At 50.5% G+C, this 16,233-nt stretch overlaps 1 protein-coding gene across 1 annotated transcript in view; it reads left to right on the top strand.

Annotated features, from left to right (window-relative positions):
- The first annotated feature begins 2,393 nt into the window (after nt 1-2,393).
- Nucleotides 2,394-16,233, top strand: part of LOC146182343 (phospholipid-transporting ATPase ABCA3-like) — a 62,074-nt gene continuing 48,234 nt past the window's right edge. Inside the window, exons 1-4 of the mRNA XM_084577431.1 lie at nt 2,394-2,952; nt 3,706-3,936; nt 5,364-5,651; nt 15,140-15,371. Coding sequence (XP_084433557.1) covers nt 2,692-2,952; nt 3,706-3,936; nt 5,364-5,651; nt 15,140-15,371 — 1,012 coding nt within the window. The 5' untranslated portion in view covers nt 2,394-2,691. The remainder of the gene's footprint in view (nt 2,953-3,705; nt 3,937-5,363; nt 5,652-15,139; nt 15,372-16,233) is intronic.

Genomic DNA, 16,233 nt, shown 5'->3' with positions numbered 1-16,233 from the left:
GCCGGCGGAAAGAAAAGAGACAGGGAGAGGATAGCGAGGAGAAGGACAGTGAGAGCTTGTACAGAATTATAAAATAGAAAAGGTAAACGAGTTCGCGTCGCTCACGCGCAGGCATCCATATTACTGTCTAAAAAACGACTGCAAGCGAGCGGCCGCTGCAGTTATGTACAGAACTTCTGCATTTCGGAGGTACCTGACTATTTTCGTTTTCAAAAATTCACCCCAGAGTGACCAATAAGAGAGACATTTTACTTGGAAAAAAAGATTGGCGTAAATAGCGAATTGTTTGATTTTTCATAACCTTAAAGAGGATAGGTAAAGCCAGGACTTCCATCGCAGTAAGTATAATCAGGACAGTGGCGTACAACTAGTATAGCTACAGCACAGGCGTCGTCTTTCCAATGCCTGGTGAAGAAACTTAAATTTGGTCCCAGGAGAATTCGTTCAGGTGCTGTGGCAGCTCGCAAATAGCAGACAGATTTCTTGTACTTTTCGCAGGGCTCACTTGCGCCCTAAATGAGCTCTGCGGCCTACCGCGGTAGTCTGGTCAGATTGCAACCGCTGCGGCGAGTTACGCAGCCTCCACACTCTAAGTGTGGGCAGCTGCGTATCACTCCGGACTTAGATGCGCACGGTGCCTATACTTTCGCGTGGGAATTTCAGGCAGATATACTCAGAGTTTCATATAAGCAATAGTTCGACATATCCGTCTTCGATATATCTGGGATCTGGATGTAAGGCACTGACTGGACATCAGTGGTTGATGCTGGAAGCGTCATAATGGGACCTGCTGCGTTTCTAGAAGGTAATTTTGCACGTCAGAGCGCACACTCTTGTCGTTTCGTTCAAGCACAGAAGCGCCAATACAAAGAACAAACTCAGTGAACAGACACTTGTAAAGCAGAATTTCTAATCACGCCTCCTCCAAGAGAAGATGCGATGGCAGAACAACAGGAAATAACCTATTATCTCAGATTCAGCACAAAACGGACACACTGGGGAAACCACCAAACCAGATATGTGGCGGGAGAAATTTAGCAGTGGAGCCTGCGAAATGCGTGAACGTGACTTCCAGCGTGCGACAGCGCCAGTCGTTACTATACTCAAGGATAGATTCCGATGTACAAGGGAGATAGTGTCAGTGCCGAAGAAGAAAATATTTGTAGCTGCGAAACCTCGTCAAAGCTGTATATGCGCAGGTTGGACAGAAAGAATGATGACGCAAAGGTGCCTTCGATACAACCTAATTTAAGGGAAAGTCCTTCTGCTCAAGTACCCAAAGCAACCATACCGAACCTATAGGTACAGCGAGATGAAGGAGTTTAATGGGCGTATAATGCCCGTGCCGTTGTGGATAATGGAAAACAAGCTCCATCACAACCCTTTCGCATTTAGTGGGCCCTTGTGACCAGCTCAGTTCACAAAGCTCAGCAGGTTTTTTAACCCGCCTGGCGACCCCTCGGTTCCTCAGCATAGATGGTGCTACCATCCTTTTTACAAGAAGGTACACCTCTGGCGCAGCATACATGTTCTCGTTCCTCCGTGTGAGGTAACCCTACACCGCTGTCTTAGCCGTGCAGAGTAAGTTGCGCTTTGGAAGATCCGGGTTGGGGCTGCCCTCAATCCCACCTTTACTCTTACGCCTTCCATTTCGACACATATCCTCTCCCAGGGTGTCCTGTCTGCAACTTTCAAACTAAGTGTAATGAGTTTGCCCGACGCTGAACGGAACGAGAATTCGGCACCTGGCAGCAGCGTGTCTGAGGCCGAACATTCAATCCTCATATAGCTTGGACGCAAGGGCCACATCATCGCTGCCTCGTGGACTTTGTTAGATCGGGCAATGTTTTTTCATTCATTTGATGCCATTAAACCTCACTTTATTTTCTTTAACAACCCCGTTTATTCCCCAAGGACAAAGTTACAAAAAAAGGTTTCGTCATAATCTTGCCTTAGCAAACATAATTTTCTGATTTTCGTGGGGCTCTAAGGTTATTGCTAATAATTCACCATATAAATTGGAGTGTAGATGGGACGAAGGAGGGCCGCCTAAACGAAGAAAAATGCCCACGCCCGAGAAGAACAAAACATCTTTATTTTATTCAGGCATCACCCCGCCGGGGTGGCGCAGTGGTTACGACGCTCGACTACTGTTCCCAAGGACGCGGGATCGAATCCCGGCCTCGGCGGCAGCTTTTCGATGGAGGCGAAAAGCAAGGCGTCCGTGTGCTGTGCGATGTCAGCGCACGTTAAAGAACCCCAGGTGGTCGAAATTTCCGGAGTCCTCCACTACGGCGTCTCTCATAGCCAGAGTTGCTTTGGGACGTTAAACCCCACAAACCAAACCAAACCTTTATTCAGGCATCGATGAGAAGCAGAGGGAGAGGAAGCGAAACGTTCATGGCGGCTGGCACGTGACTGCAGTCTCGAGCCCTCCGCGAGAAGGAACCGCCGAACGCAAGCTCGCGGCAACGAACCACCCTTGGCACAGCCAACGTTGTTCTCCCCACGTCAGGTCCGGGCCAATCCTGTGCCTGCACTACGGAGCAAAAAAGCCTTCTATCTCCGTGGCCTGCCCCGAAACCCTCCTGACTCTGCCGAGTCTCGCTGGCCCAGGTACGAGGATACACCGCCGACGAGGAGCAGAGTTCTAGGCCTAAATTCGGCCGTACATATTCGGCCGTGCCGAAGATGGGCAGCTCGATCCGACAGCTGTACATCATCCTCTGGAAGGACGTGTACATCAACCAGATCCGGCGGCATCTGGTGTGGACCCTGCTGGAGCTGGCGTTCGCCGCCGTCGCCATGTACGGCATCGGCACAGACACGCTGGAGGTTCGCTTCGGTGAACCGCACCAAGCACAAGTCTTCCCGCGGGTTCAACCTCTCCAGCTGTGGGAGCACACCGCCACCAAGATACTCTACACGCCCGACGTGCCGCTTCTCGCGAAGGTACGAATGAACTTCGCTTGCCTGATCTTACGTCTGGCAGGGGCTGCAAATTCAGACCTCTCCTTTCATACCGGAGGGTGATGTCAGAATCAGCCTGTCAGGGCCCTGGAGTTCACGTTACCCCTAGGATAAGCAGACACGTTCATGCGGCTCTGTTAAAATGAGCTTTGTGTGTGGGCTGGTAGCCTACGCTACGCGTCATACTCTTAAAGGCGGCGCTTAAATGTCCCCCATATTTTATTGCGAGGGCAATTCTACGCCAGGTTTGGGCCCGTCGCGTAGTCCGTGGCCGCATCACGAATGACCTTGAACAGCCGCGAAGAAGAAGAAAAAGAAGTAGAACGCTCGGTCACCCGCAGCCAATGCTTTCGCTCCATATTCTGTTCAGCAGCGTTTAACCCTTCTCATTTTTTAAGAAGCACGGTTCGTCGTTCTGCGCAAACTGTTGTTGCGCTATCCAACACAACAGTAATGAAATCATGTCTTTCGCACAAATCAAGGGGCAGACGTACTGGAAAATCTTAAAAATATCACGTGCGATGTACGTTTTGCACTGCTAAATATGTCGCCAGGCTACACTCCGCTGGCGGCTGCTGACAATGCCTCACGCCGATGTGGCGTTTCTGTAAGGGGACTCGGGCAAATCCTAAAGTCGGGAGCCATATATTCATTAAAAGCTTAAATTTCTTTTGAGTGGGGGGAGGCAAAAGAGAAACGTGCTGGGCTCCCTGTCTTCTGCCCGTCATGGCGCAGGTGATGGGCAAGGTTCGCGAGGAACTGTCCATTCCGGTGGAACAAGCGGTGCCCACAGCGGACGCCCTGGATTTGCTGATCGAAGGTGAACTGGTGGCCGGCCCCGTGGTGGGCGTCATCTTCGAAAGTGACATGAGCCGCGTCGACAAGCTACCCGAAGTGGTGCGATACCGTGTCCGCATTCCGGGGCTCAGCTTCGACACCCAGCTGCAGTACTGGCAAGAGATGGCGGTATGTGTCCGTCGCGTGTAGAGTGTCTTGATGCTAGCGCACCGCAGCGCTGGCATCTAACCACTTTACTCGTGTGTATCTACAGCGCAAGTGCATTTAAATCCAGGACAGCGTGCTGCAGCTATGCGACGGAAGCTACACAGCTGGAATGCGGCAGATCGGTTCGCATGCACAAGAGTGCCCCCAGAAATTCCTCGAATATTGCTCTGAAATACCATACCATTAGGCAATTATTAGCGTTTTATTAAACAAACATTATGCTATAATAATAGCCACTCAGCCAGTAAAGCAAGAATAAACCACGCCGGGCACATGCCGATCTCTGCGCCACCTGTTGATAATCCCGCGAAGCGTAGGCAGACCGCGATCGAGTCTGCCGTGTCGTACTCGCAATCGCACTCGTTTTGACAACGGATGCCATATAGACTAATAATTAATAGAAATATCGCGTAGGAATAGGCTTTCAGTTGTGTGAAGGAACGCATTTCTGCGTATTTGGTTGCTTGAAAACTTTCCATTCGACGCAAAGAGAGAAGTGAGACCGAAATTGCAACCGAGGCCAGGCATGTCTGAACTATTTGGTGTAGTAATACTGTAAGGGAAGCTGCGCCCGCGCAGCATCCACAGAAAACTGTCCTCAAGATATAGTTCGCAGCTAAGCGGATTCAACTAGAAATGGCCTAGGTGTTTAGTCGACCCTGGGATGTAAGTGCTTTACTAATACGAGCACCAATACAAACGGCGACTAGCCTAGCGACAGAAAAATTCGACCCATACATTTTTCGAAAAAGGAATAGAAGTTTAGCCTGGTTGACGTGCGTAAAACTTATCGCTCAGAGAGAGATTTACTTCCCCTCTTGCAGATAAAAAAGATAGTTGTGGTTTATCTCTGGTTAATCCTAATTGAATTGCGAAAGCAATGGTTGAAGCTCCTGCCTGCTACATTATTCCCCTGTCACGCCCTTTTAGTGTAAGGTGCTACATTGTTGAGGACACTTTACGTCATCCTTTAATGGTATGACGCGAGAGCGTAAGCTACCAGCCCACATATAAAGTCACTCTTCAACCAAGGCGTATGGACGTGCCTGCGTGTCGTAGAGGTAACGAGAATGCAAACAGTTATGGCAGGCTGATTCTGATATCACCCTCTCATATGAAAGGAGCGACCCGAGTTGGCAGCTCCTGCCCGTGGCATGAGGGCAACGTGAATTCAAATGTCATATGGCAGGCTGATTTTTTAAAGAGGAAGCCGTAGCTACGCCTCTTCACGGCGTAGCTGCGGCCACCCGAGGTCTCATTTTGGCTGTCGTAGGGCAACTTCATGACGCCAAGTTGATGCCTCATGAGGTTACCCACATCTGCTGCTGAGCCGCTTTAATTCATTGTGTCGAGTCTCAGCATAAGACATTCAATGGCGTCGCTCGCAGCTTCCGGGCCCTCAGCCAGTGTACGCCTCGGCCGAGATGTTCGCCCTGCTGCCCCTGCAGTACTCGCTGGAGCGCCACCTGCTGCTGCAGATCGCGGCGAACCGGTTCGGAGTCGCGCCTCCTGGCGACGAGCAGGTGCAGCTGCAGAGGTTCCCCTATCCGGCCTATTACCCGGAGGAGTTCAACACCACGTACAGCCGGCTAGTGTTCCACTTCGGCGTCGGATTCCTGTTGCCGTTCGCCTCCGTCGTGACCAAGATCACCGACGAAAAGTGCTCCGGAATGCGGGTGTGCACTCTTACCCTCTTTCTACCCTCCTTCCCCTGTTACTCGCAGCAGGGTTATCTAATATAGTTAGTGTGCAAACGTGCGGAATATATGACGCGATGGGTTTTACATAACCTGTCAAGGTACACAGTTTTTTGCGGACTTTCAATTTCTGACACTATTGGAGAGTACACGAGAACAATGCCTACTAGCAATCAGTCGCACATCCGCTGTTCCATCGTTTGCCGGTGACCGTGACTTGCGACGGTTGTGAATCGTATACCACACGATGGGGTATAATAAGTATCGTTTTATGAGATAAATATTGATACGAGGCGGAAAGCCGAAATTAAACAGAACATGACGGATGGCGATGGTAGATGCCGTTTAATGAAAGATGGCGGACCTAGCGAGAGCGCCCCACGCCAGTGCCTGCTTCTTCGTCGCCCAGCACTACCTGGGGCCACCGAGCGATTGTCCCCATCAGCGGACAAAGAAGTCAAAGTGATCAGATTTATGACATGACGATGATCTTGTGTGGATCGGTGAAGACAGAAGAGAAAGAAGGTAACGGTTTGCCGTCATGATGGCCGATGAAGCCTGACCCAGGAAGCTTTAGCTGCACCGGTCGCCAGGATTTTACGGTTGGGTCGCAGGCACGCATCAAACGGCACAGGCGGGAGTGATGTATTCACGTGGTGTTGTAATCGGGTCGATGCGTTCGTCTGGTCGGCGTCTTGGATCGGTCGGATCCCTTGGTCAGGCCTTTCGTGAGCCTGTGTCTTGTGATGTGTCCTCGCGTGTTCGTGTCGTCTTGGGTCGGCGGGGTCTTAACATTCCGGCTATTTGTCTTCGTGTCTTGTAGTCAGGGTGGGGGACAGGGCGAGGGAGGGGGAAGATGGGTTGAACGGAAATGTCGTGTCTGGTCCGACAGGCTGAGGATCCGTCAGGTGATGCGTCGTCCCAGGAACCCGTTGCTGACGGCGCAAGAAGGCACAGGCCGCCGAAGCTGCGGGCCAGGATGACTAAAGATATGATGACGTTACCCGCGCCTCCAACCAAAATGGTACGAGGCGGCAAGCCGATAAAGGAGACAGAACACCACCGATTGCGACGGTAGATGATGTTTAATAAAAGATGGCGGACCTAGCGCGAGTGTGCCTGCCCACGCCAGTGACCACTTCTTCTTCCTCGCCAATAGCAATATGCATGTTTGTGGTAAATATGGTTTCGTCGCTCGTATACCCTATGAACAAATGCCAAGCCTAGTGCTGATAATTTAACGTGTCCCAGAAAGGTCCTGTACGATGCACATGTTTTAAAATGAGGCAATAACGCAGGTCTTGAGAACAAGTGTCGCACGACCGTTGAAAAATTGCCGACATTTACGTTACTTTCTAATGCGAAATTTGAGCGCAGCTGATTAGCTATTACAGCTTTTCGATAAATTGAGGCAAGGAAATCGAGCAAGACATGTGTGTACAATTACAGACAACTTTTTTTTTTATTTTTCGCACATATTCCTTCAAGAAACACTCCACTAACAGCTCTTGACTGTCATGAAGAAAGCTTTATGGTCGGAGAAATAGATTGATATATGCTCAACTTGCTGCATCACTGCCTGGTTCCCAAAAACTAGGTCTATGCAAGTATTTCGCGAGGTTGTCGCAGCCGTCACAGGCGATACGAGCGAGAGGAACGGGATGTTCTCCCGCATAAGTGGTAAGACATTCCTGTTTGTCATGGCAACTTCGTCTATAATTACACATCTGACAATCCTGAAAGCATAGAGGAATGTGTTCAACTCGTCCCTGAGTCCGCCGTCTGTCTTGAGCTTGAACGCTGCGTGCACAGTTACTCCGCCAAGTGCCACCGCCACCTTTCTTGTTGTAGCGAAGGCCACATATGCGTTTAGATTGTATGAGCCAGCAGGGTTACAGTACCTGTTGTAGAGGTCCATGATCAGGCGCAGTACAAATGTTTTGCCGCATCCAGCCACTCCCGCGAAGAATATTTGCAGTGGTGGAGAGCCCGGTGTTGCCAGTCGGTGTAGGACCTTTCGGACGATCTCTACTGCTCTTCGTTTGTCTTCCGCATGGTGTCCAGGTACTGATCTCTGCTCATGACATCTTGGCGCATGCACACGGCGGGGCATTGTTTAAACGAGGCATTGGACTCTACTGCACCGATGTCTAGGAGATCAGAGTCGTCATTCTCCATAGCTGCCGGGTGCTCTCACATCGAATATCTTAGAAGCCGTCTCCCGTTCCTCGTTATTGGATCGTATCAGGCAATTAAAAACAACATGGAGGTCTTCAATATTTACATCACTCTGGTAGCGCGCTCTATGCTCCCGAATGACGTCAATGCTTTCCTCGTATAGCCGCTCGAAACAATTTGGTCTAAGATGTCTACCTCCTTATGGAACGGAACGAAGAGTAGGACATGTTCTCTCTTGAAGTTTCGCTGAAATCTCTTCTTGCAGGTGTAGATGTTATAGTCTGTAGCGAACTCTGCCTGAGTGACGGCTTCCAATTCAGGTGCGCGGTCTTCGTAGCGCTCGATCATAGTCCTTTTCCAAACGTTCGTGCTAGATTCTTCCAAACACTCCTCCTAGATTTGAGTGTTAGACTTCGGATGCGCGTCCTTTTCTCAGGCCATGCAGTGGTTTACAAATACAATTTTGCGACTCGCCTCCGTCATGTTCTGCTTGAGCAAACAGCAATCGGCCTCCTGTGCTGAGCATCTTCACCCCCTGTTGTTTCAGTGCCTGCGTGTAATCCGTGTCCCCCTTTTACAATTTCTTTCAGTGCACTATTCAGATTGGACATACCTCGGTTGCCTTTATTTACATATTCCATCACGTAGGCGGCACACGCGTACGTGTCGAGCACGATCTGAAGATACATGTATGTGTCCAGAACGGATGCCACCCATTGGTGAAATCATTAACCCACTTTTATATTCCATTTCATCCAAGTCTTTTGCTAGAAGAGAACGCCATTGTCGAATTTTCTATTTTTGATTTTTTTTAAAGAAGTAAAGCTAATAAACAAACTCGGAGTTATTTTTAACAAGAACTGCTTTACCCTGAGTTTCTCGTATGATGGCCTTAGTTACCTATGTGCCATAAAACCCAACAAAACACAACACACACACACACACACACACACACACACACACACACACACACACACACACACACACACACACACACACACACACACACACACACACACACACACACACACACACACACACACACACACACACACACACACACACACACACACACACACACACACACACACACACACACACACACACACACACACACACACACACACACACACACACACACACACACACACACACACACACACACACACACACACACACACACACACACACACACTTTCGCTGCACGGTATGGAGTAGCATGACGGTGGGACGAGGTGTACCTGCTCGGAGAACCGAAGTGTACTCCTCCCTGTCCGTGACGCCGCTACGTTTCCAGAACTGCTCTATTGAATCATAGTAGGTCGTTTCCAAGGCCTGGTGCATGGCATTGCACTTGATTTGGAGGTTCTCGATGTGTTGTTCTGCACCTCTCTCCCCATTCGGGAAAGGCACTACTGCCATGGGTTCATCAGTGGGCATGAAGGGGGCGTAAAGCGGCACTTGGTGCCGTTGCGCTTGTAGCTGGTGTGGGTGTGTTGGTGCATCTGCGTGCACTCCCGCTTCAAGTACGTAGTGTCCAGCGAAAGCAGAGTGGTGGCGATTTCCAGAGGTCGGGGCATGCGCATGGAGATTTCCTCATCGGGGGAATTATCAAGCCAGAGAAGAATGTGCGCGTGTCACCGACCCGCGGTGCTGAAATTCGATGCGTTTAAAGTATTCCATATGGCCTGAAGGGGGACGTCCGGGTATTCCGGAGTATGTTTAGAATGACGCGCACCAGGCGGTCGAAGTAGATGGCACAGACTACTCGATCGTCATTTACCAGCTGGGCACAATAACGCTCATTCCCTCTACGGCAACTGCAGTCTCATCAGGTTGTAGACGAAGGCACTGAAGCAACACTAACAGCTCGGGCCAGTACATTTCCGAGGCAGCAGTGTGAAGAACGCCTTAGGCTACCCAGTTGGCGGTCATGGCAAAGAGGCCCTTCTTGCACCTAGCCCAGTACGGCACGGCATTGGGTATACCATGCAAAGAAGTCACGTCATGTTCTATCGCTTCCTGCACAAAGTCCTTGTCGAGCAACTGTTGCTTTGTTAAGGTTGACATTGCGGAAGGCCACAAACATGTCGCTGGCCAGTCGGTGCCTAAAAACTTTTATGGCCGTGTACAGTACGTTTGTGGGGTGGTACCTCGACGGTCAGACCTGCGGATCTCGCTCATGACGTGTGCGAAGACGGTTAGTTTGGCACTGGCGTCGACTCGGCGTGGCTCACCGAGGAAATTGCGGGATCGAGAGCTCCTCCGCATGTTCGCCGTAGAGAATGCTCAGGGGCTTCTTTTTCTCACCGGGAGCAATGACGAGAAACTTGTCTTCATCCCATATCAAGGTGTGCTGAGCCAGCGTCATGGCTGTGGCCCGTCTAGATGGGATCGTTCAAGTCCGCGCATTCCGGGAGCGACTCAGTTTCGTCCTGCTTGTCCAATCCTACGATATCACCCAAACGGGCAAAGTCGAATTTGATGTCGTAGTGCTTGTAAGTGTGCTATCGCAATGTACTTTGAGCCATCTCAGCAAATTACATTTTCTCATTGCCCCTGCCAGTACGTGCTATTCGCTAGGATACTCCGATTCAGATGCACATTGAGGGCGCGGTCTTGTTCGATAGCACAGGGCAACGATGCAACCATGTCGTCCACGTCAACGCAAACGTTCACAGCGGGTCCATTAATGCCGTATTGGCCTCTGCCGTTCATCAGTCGTCGCACATGCATGAATGGGATTCGCGGAGATATGAGTCACACTCACCGCTTTCAGTTGTGGAAGGTGCGCTGGCCTCGAGGGATATTTGTAACCGTTGGTTGTCGAAAGATGAGGAATGCCATTCTTCCGCTCAGATTGCATGCGCGAAGAACTGTCTAAACTGACACAAGTCCGAGTTGGAAAACGCCCGCTGGAGACTCTCACGGCACGTATCCGGAAGCGGTTTTACCTCATTTTGGAACCAGAGCCGATCACACACTGAACACACACTTCCAAATGTATTGTCTCTAAACTACCGCCGGAAAGCCTTTGTTGCACGGTCATTCTTTGCGAGCCTTTGTTTGCGTTTGACCTCGGCCGCGTGAACGGTAGTCTTCTCGGCGGAGGCGATGAGCCTCTACTTCGGTGGCGCAAACGGCAGGGTCCTATCGGAGGCGACGCCTAGCTTCTGCTTCAGCTTCGCTTACTCCTGTTTGCTCTCGGCGGAGGCGATGAGCATCGGCCTAGGCCGCGCGAACGGCAGGGTCCTCTCGGAGGCGACGCCCAGCTTCTGCTTCAGCTTCGCTTACTCCTGTTTGCTCTCGGCGGAGGCGATGAGCCTCGGCCTAGGCCGCGCGAATGGCAGGGTCCTCTCGAAGGCGACGCCTAGCTTCTGCTTCAGCTTCGCTTACTCCTGTTTGCACTCGGCGGAGGCGATGAGCCTCGGCCTAGGCCGCGGGAACGGCAGGGTCCTCTCGAAGGCGACGCCTAGCTTCTGCTTCAATGTCGTTTACTTCAGGTTGCTCTTGACGGCAGCGATGAGCCTCCGCTTCGACGGCGCGAACGGCAGAGTCCTCTAGGAGGCGACGCCTAGCTTCTGCTTCAATATCATTTACTCCAGCTTGCTATCGACGGCGGCGATGAGCCTCCGCTTCGGCGGCGCGAACGGCAGGGTCCTCTCGGAGGCGGCGCCTAGGTTCTGCTTTACTGTCGTTTACTCCAGGTTGCTCTCGACGGCGGCAATGAGCCTCCGATTCGGCGGCGCGAACGGAAGGGTTTTCTCGGCAACGGCGCTTAGCCTCCGCTTCAGCTACGCGCACTCCTGGATCATATTGACGGCGGCGACGGTAAGAGATCTGCTTCGGAGGCAGGCACCTCTGGATTGTGGTGGCGACGGCGCTGGGCCTCTGCTCTGGCAGCTCGTTTAGCAGCAACGGCAGACGGACTCCTACCAGTTGCCTCGTTCATTTCTCAGAAAGAACTGGCAGATAATAGGCAGGCTGTTCGCAGTGGCGGAAAGCGGCGGATATGTGTTTCGGCTCGGGCGATGCACATATCGAGATCCACCGCCACCGATTTGGCGCTCTGCTTTCCGCCGCACAGGGGTGGCATTTCAGGAGGAGCGAAGAGAGCAATTAAGTTCGCGCTGGCGCTTCGGCAACCGGAGATCACCGTCGCCACCACGCAGCAAGAGGGGGGGAGGGAGGCGGAGGATGTTACGAGGGACAACGACGGTGACTCCGACGACGACGCGAAACGCAGGAACGGGCTCCAAAAAGCTGCGCTCTAAAAATATGATGCGGACGACGAGTATGATTTGTAAAGGCATCCCGCCCGGCGTTCACCCTTGGCGTTTTCAGAAAATCCACCCTTCTAAACTTTTGGAACCAGGAATGATTTGCGGCTCAACCGCAGTGTCACCATAGAGAAAACATTTGTGAAAAGCTGTGTATATGTGAGGACGTGTGGCCTAGTGGCGATTTCGAACATCCTCCCGTGACATCACAGGCCGCGAAATCAAATCCTGGCAGTTTGGCTAAATATAGTGACGACTTTTTAACGCAGGCCTCATGTCTAAAAAATTCCGGTGTCGGCGTTGTAGTTGTAACGCGAAAATCAGAAGAAAGTAAAGAAACACTAAATGTTTTCAGGAAACCTGCAGTGTCGAATACGGTTTCTTTGCAGTGCGAGGTAAACACGTAACCACTCCGCCACAGTACCCCATTTGCTTTTTTCTGAATAAACGTAGACATGTGTGCATTGTCTTATGACTGTTAGTTAAGGTTTAAGTGCGTCAGTACAAAGACGCTAATTACGGAAGCAATAGTTAAGCGAGTAGCAGAAGACATTTCTGCTTTGCTTACCTGCGAAGCGGCGCTCACTGAAAAATTCCTTCGATCGTACGGAGTTGCAACAACAGATGGCGCGAGCCGCCGCACGGTTCTACAAAGTACATGACTCGGCTAGGTGCCGTGAGCTGACGTCATCCATCGATGCATCGTACGAAGTCAAAGTCAAAGTTTATTTCCCATCTAACACTACAGATGGAGGAATCGTAGAAAAAAGCAAGCGATATAGACGGATGTGCATCTGGAGCATTCTGGAGCGTGTGTGCAATGGATGCGGCACCGGCAGTGCCTTTTTCTAGCGCAGGCCGCTCGTATGAGTAATCTTCTGCGAGCGCCGATGGCGCATCGTCTGTTCTTGCTCGGCGAAGAGCATGTGAAAGCGATGCGAACGGGGCCCGATAATGTTATCCCGTTGAACTGCTAAAGACGAAGCCTAAGCGTCCTCTATTTTTTTCACAGTTGTGCTATATTGTGCTATAGGCATTCTGCACACACTAGGCGCCGCCACCAGGCTGCGTTCAGCGCCCCACGCGGCTGGTTCCTCGTCCCTGTCATGAAGGCTCCCTAAGCGTCTCTTAGGGATGTCGTCTGCTAGCGGTGTACCACTGAATGTAGAGGCGGTATTTGGAGCTGTTAATGGAGCTGAAAAAAATTATAGGCGCAAATATTAAGAAAGGAACGAAGCTTTTTGAGCAGGCCATGTACACGACGTGAAGGATATAATTTTGTGTGATGAGGTCCAAGTAACAGCCCTGTGTTCAGGGGCCTGCACATTCTTATCGAAAAGAGAGAAACACAACCGGTAACTATTTGCGCATTTTGGCGAATGCCTATGTGTTCTTTACGAGGTATGTCGAATCTAAAAAATTTGCACAACTCGCGAAACATCAACGGAGCAATAACATGAAAATTTTCATTTCATTTTATGTTATGTCTCCCCGCTCAGAAATGCCTCGGCAAGCCACCGTTGCAATGCCACCGTGTTGAGAGCAATGCACTCTGGACATCCAAATGACCTATAATTGATTATAACTGGGTATTATAGTCAGTAATATCATGGGTGACTCTGCGGCAGTCAACAGACTGAAACTGCCCACATCAATGCCTTTCAGTACTCCATTTGTCTCAAAATACCACGCTGCCAAATTATCTAATGCTTCATATAGATCAGCCCGTTTAGATAATGTGTACATTTGACGTAACCCGTTTAGGAGCCATGTTTCAGACTTAACCTCTAATTTACTACAAAGCAAAGTACATTTTCAGTTCCTTTGCGCAACAGCTGTGCAGAATGCTGGATATCCGCTTCTTCATTGCGAGAAACCAAAGAGGAATCGAATATATATCAGCTTCCCGAATGCAGTGAGAACCGCCTAGATACAGGAACTAAATGAATTTGATAATCATCACGCGTTATGAGAGATAAAACGAAAATCGCAATATGAGCCTTCTCATTCTATAGAAGTGATGAGCTGACTTGATGATGAAGCGGGGTTCCCTATGCAAAATGGACTCGTTACTTCACAAGGGCATCGTCATTGTTCAGCGACACCGGCGAGAGGCTTTCTTCGATCGCTGCATCACCGGTCGCCTATTGTCCGTGAGCTGCAAGCCGCAAGTCGACGAACCGTGAACAAACGCTACGTCTCGACATAGCCCGCCTTCGTATACGCGCGCAATACTTTTTGCGAGAAACGATACGCTTTGGGCGCTCAGGAAGAAAGCGGACGTGTAGCAACAGCGCTGAATGTGCTTGGCTCTCTATACATATGTACTGCAATTCTTTCGCTATGCCTTCTGCCCTCTGCTCTTCCCGAGTTCTGCCACTTTAACATTTCTGAAATAAATGACAGCGGCTTCCCTCATTACCGTAGCTAGGTGATAGAGGGTACGTGAAATGTATTTCATGTGCCGTTCCTCATTAAAGTGATGGCACGTTATGGGTGTAGACCTCGTTTTGGCGTTACTTAGATCAGTTCTTATTTTCAGCGGTTTACTTGTTACTTAGGTCAGTTAATTTTCGGCACTTCACTCCTAATTGACCGAATTAACAAACCTCGGTAGTTCTCTCTAGAAGAGCTGCTGTCGCAAGAATCTGTCCTCGAGGAGCCTCAGACTCTGCCTAAATGACGGCCTTGTGGAGCCCAACGCTTCCAGGCAATTTTCGCACCGGCTTCACGCTCACTGAAAGCTTATTGCCCAGATGGCGTGCTTATAAATCAGTGGCATGGGTACGTATTAGTTAGCACGGGGAAAACACCTTAAAACAAGTGGCGTTCTGAACCTGCGACACCGCAGCACCGCTTTGCAGTCCATACGCACGAACCAGTGGCGCAGCTCAAAGCCAGAGTGGAACAATCAGGTCTTGATTGTTGCTCTGATGTATGTTATCAAACAGTGTTCAGCTCCATAAATGTTGTATCGATGACCGCCAGGGAACTATAAATAATGTGCAGGAGCTGCTGAGCATAGCCGGCACCAGTGAGCTGGTGTACTGGGGCAGCCACTTCCTAAGCTCGTCGTTCACCACTGTGCTGCTGAGCTGCGTCTGCATGCTCTTCCTCTACGTGTTCGGCTCCAACCCTGTGCTCAGCTACTCGGACCCGCTGCTCGTCTTCGTTGTGCTGCTCAACTTCAACAGCCTCACCATCCTGCACGCCATGTTCGTCTCGGTCCTGCTCACCAGCAGTAAGGCTTTCCTCCTCCTTGCGCGGGGCTTCCGGTGACGTCATTTTCACGGTCCTGTTCCGAGTTTGCTTTGTTTTCAGGGTGTCGTTATCTACCTGACCTCGAGTCTTGATTTGTGGAAACGCCAAAACCGGAAGTTGTAGGGATGTCCAGTTCCTGTGCTCCAACCAATCAGATGACTCGAGGTCAGGGAGGTAACGAAACTTCTGAAAACAAAGCAAATTCGGAGTACGACACAAGAACGAGGCTTCGTAATCCTCGCTCTTCATCAGTAGTAGCCACCGCAGGCAATAAATTTTCTACACCTCAAGGCCCAGTCGATTGCGTTCTCAATCCCATTTGCATTTGCAGCACTGTTACTGTTGTCTGTTCTCCGCTTTCGTCATAGGTCAACAAACTGCACCTATGCCTGTCCTTCGAAAAGAATACAACAGGAAAGTACTCGTTGCGACCAACGTCTACCACTATTCACTTTAACTGTGCCCAAAATACTATCGAAGTACGGATACTTTATTTTACGCGATAGCGTACAATTGGATCGTTCGACCGGAAAGTCCAGCCCTACCTCAGGATTGAAATATCGCTTTAAAAATGTCGGAAAAAACTGCGCATGTGATTTCGTATCAAAACTTTGGCGCAGCAGTTTGTTGCGCAGAGTTCAGTGTGGCGTCATAGCATTTCGGTTCCCCTTAAGCATTCATCGGCTACTTAGGTTTGAGACTATGTTTGGGAGAGGGATTCGAACCGACGATATGTGTCTCCAATCGTATGCCGTGGGTTGTAAGCGCAGTTGTCCGCTGAAACGTGAGATACTGCGCCCTCCTCCACCCCCTGCTCCCCCCCCCCCCCCCCCCCCCCCCCC

Source organism: Amblyomma maculatum, chromosome 8 (genome assembly GCF_055883805.1).
Source record: "Amblyomma maculatum isolate TAMU_Amacu chromosome 8, ASM5588380v1, whole genome shotgun sequence".
NCBI lineage: Eukaryota > Metazoa > Arthropoda > Arachnida > Ixodida > Ixodidae > Amblyomma > Amblyomma maculatum.
This window is presented reverse-complemented; position numbering and strand designations above follow the sequence as displayed.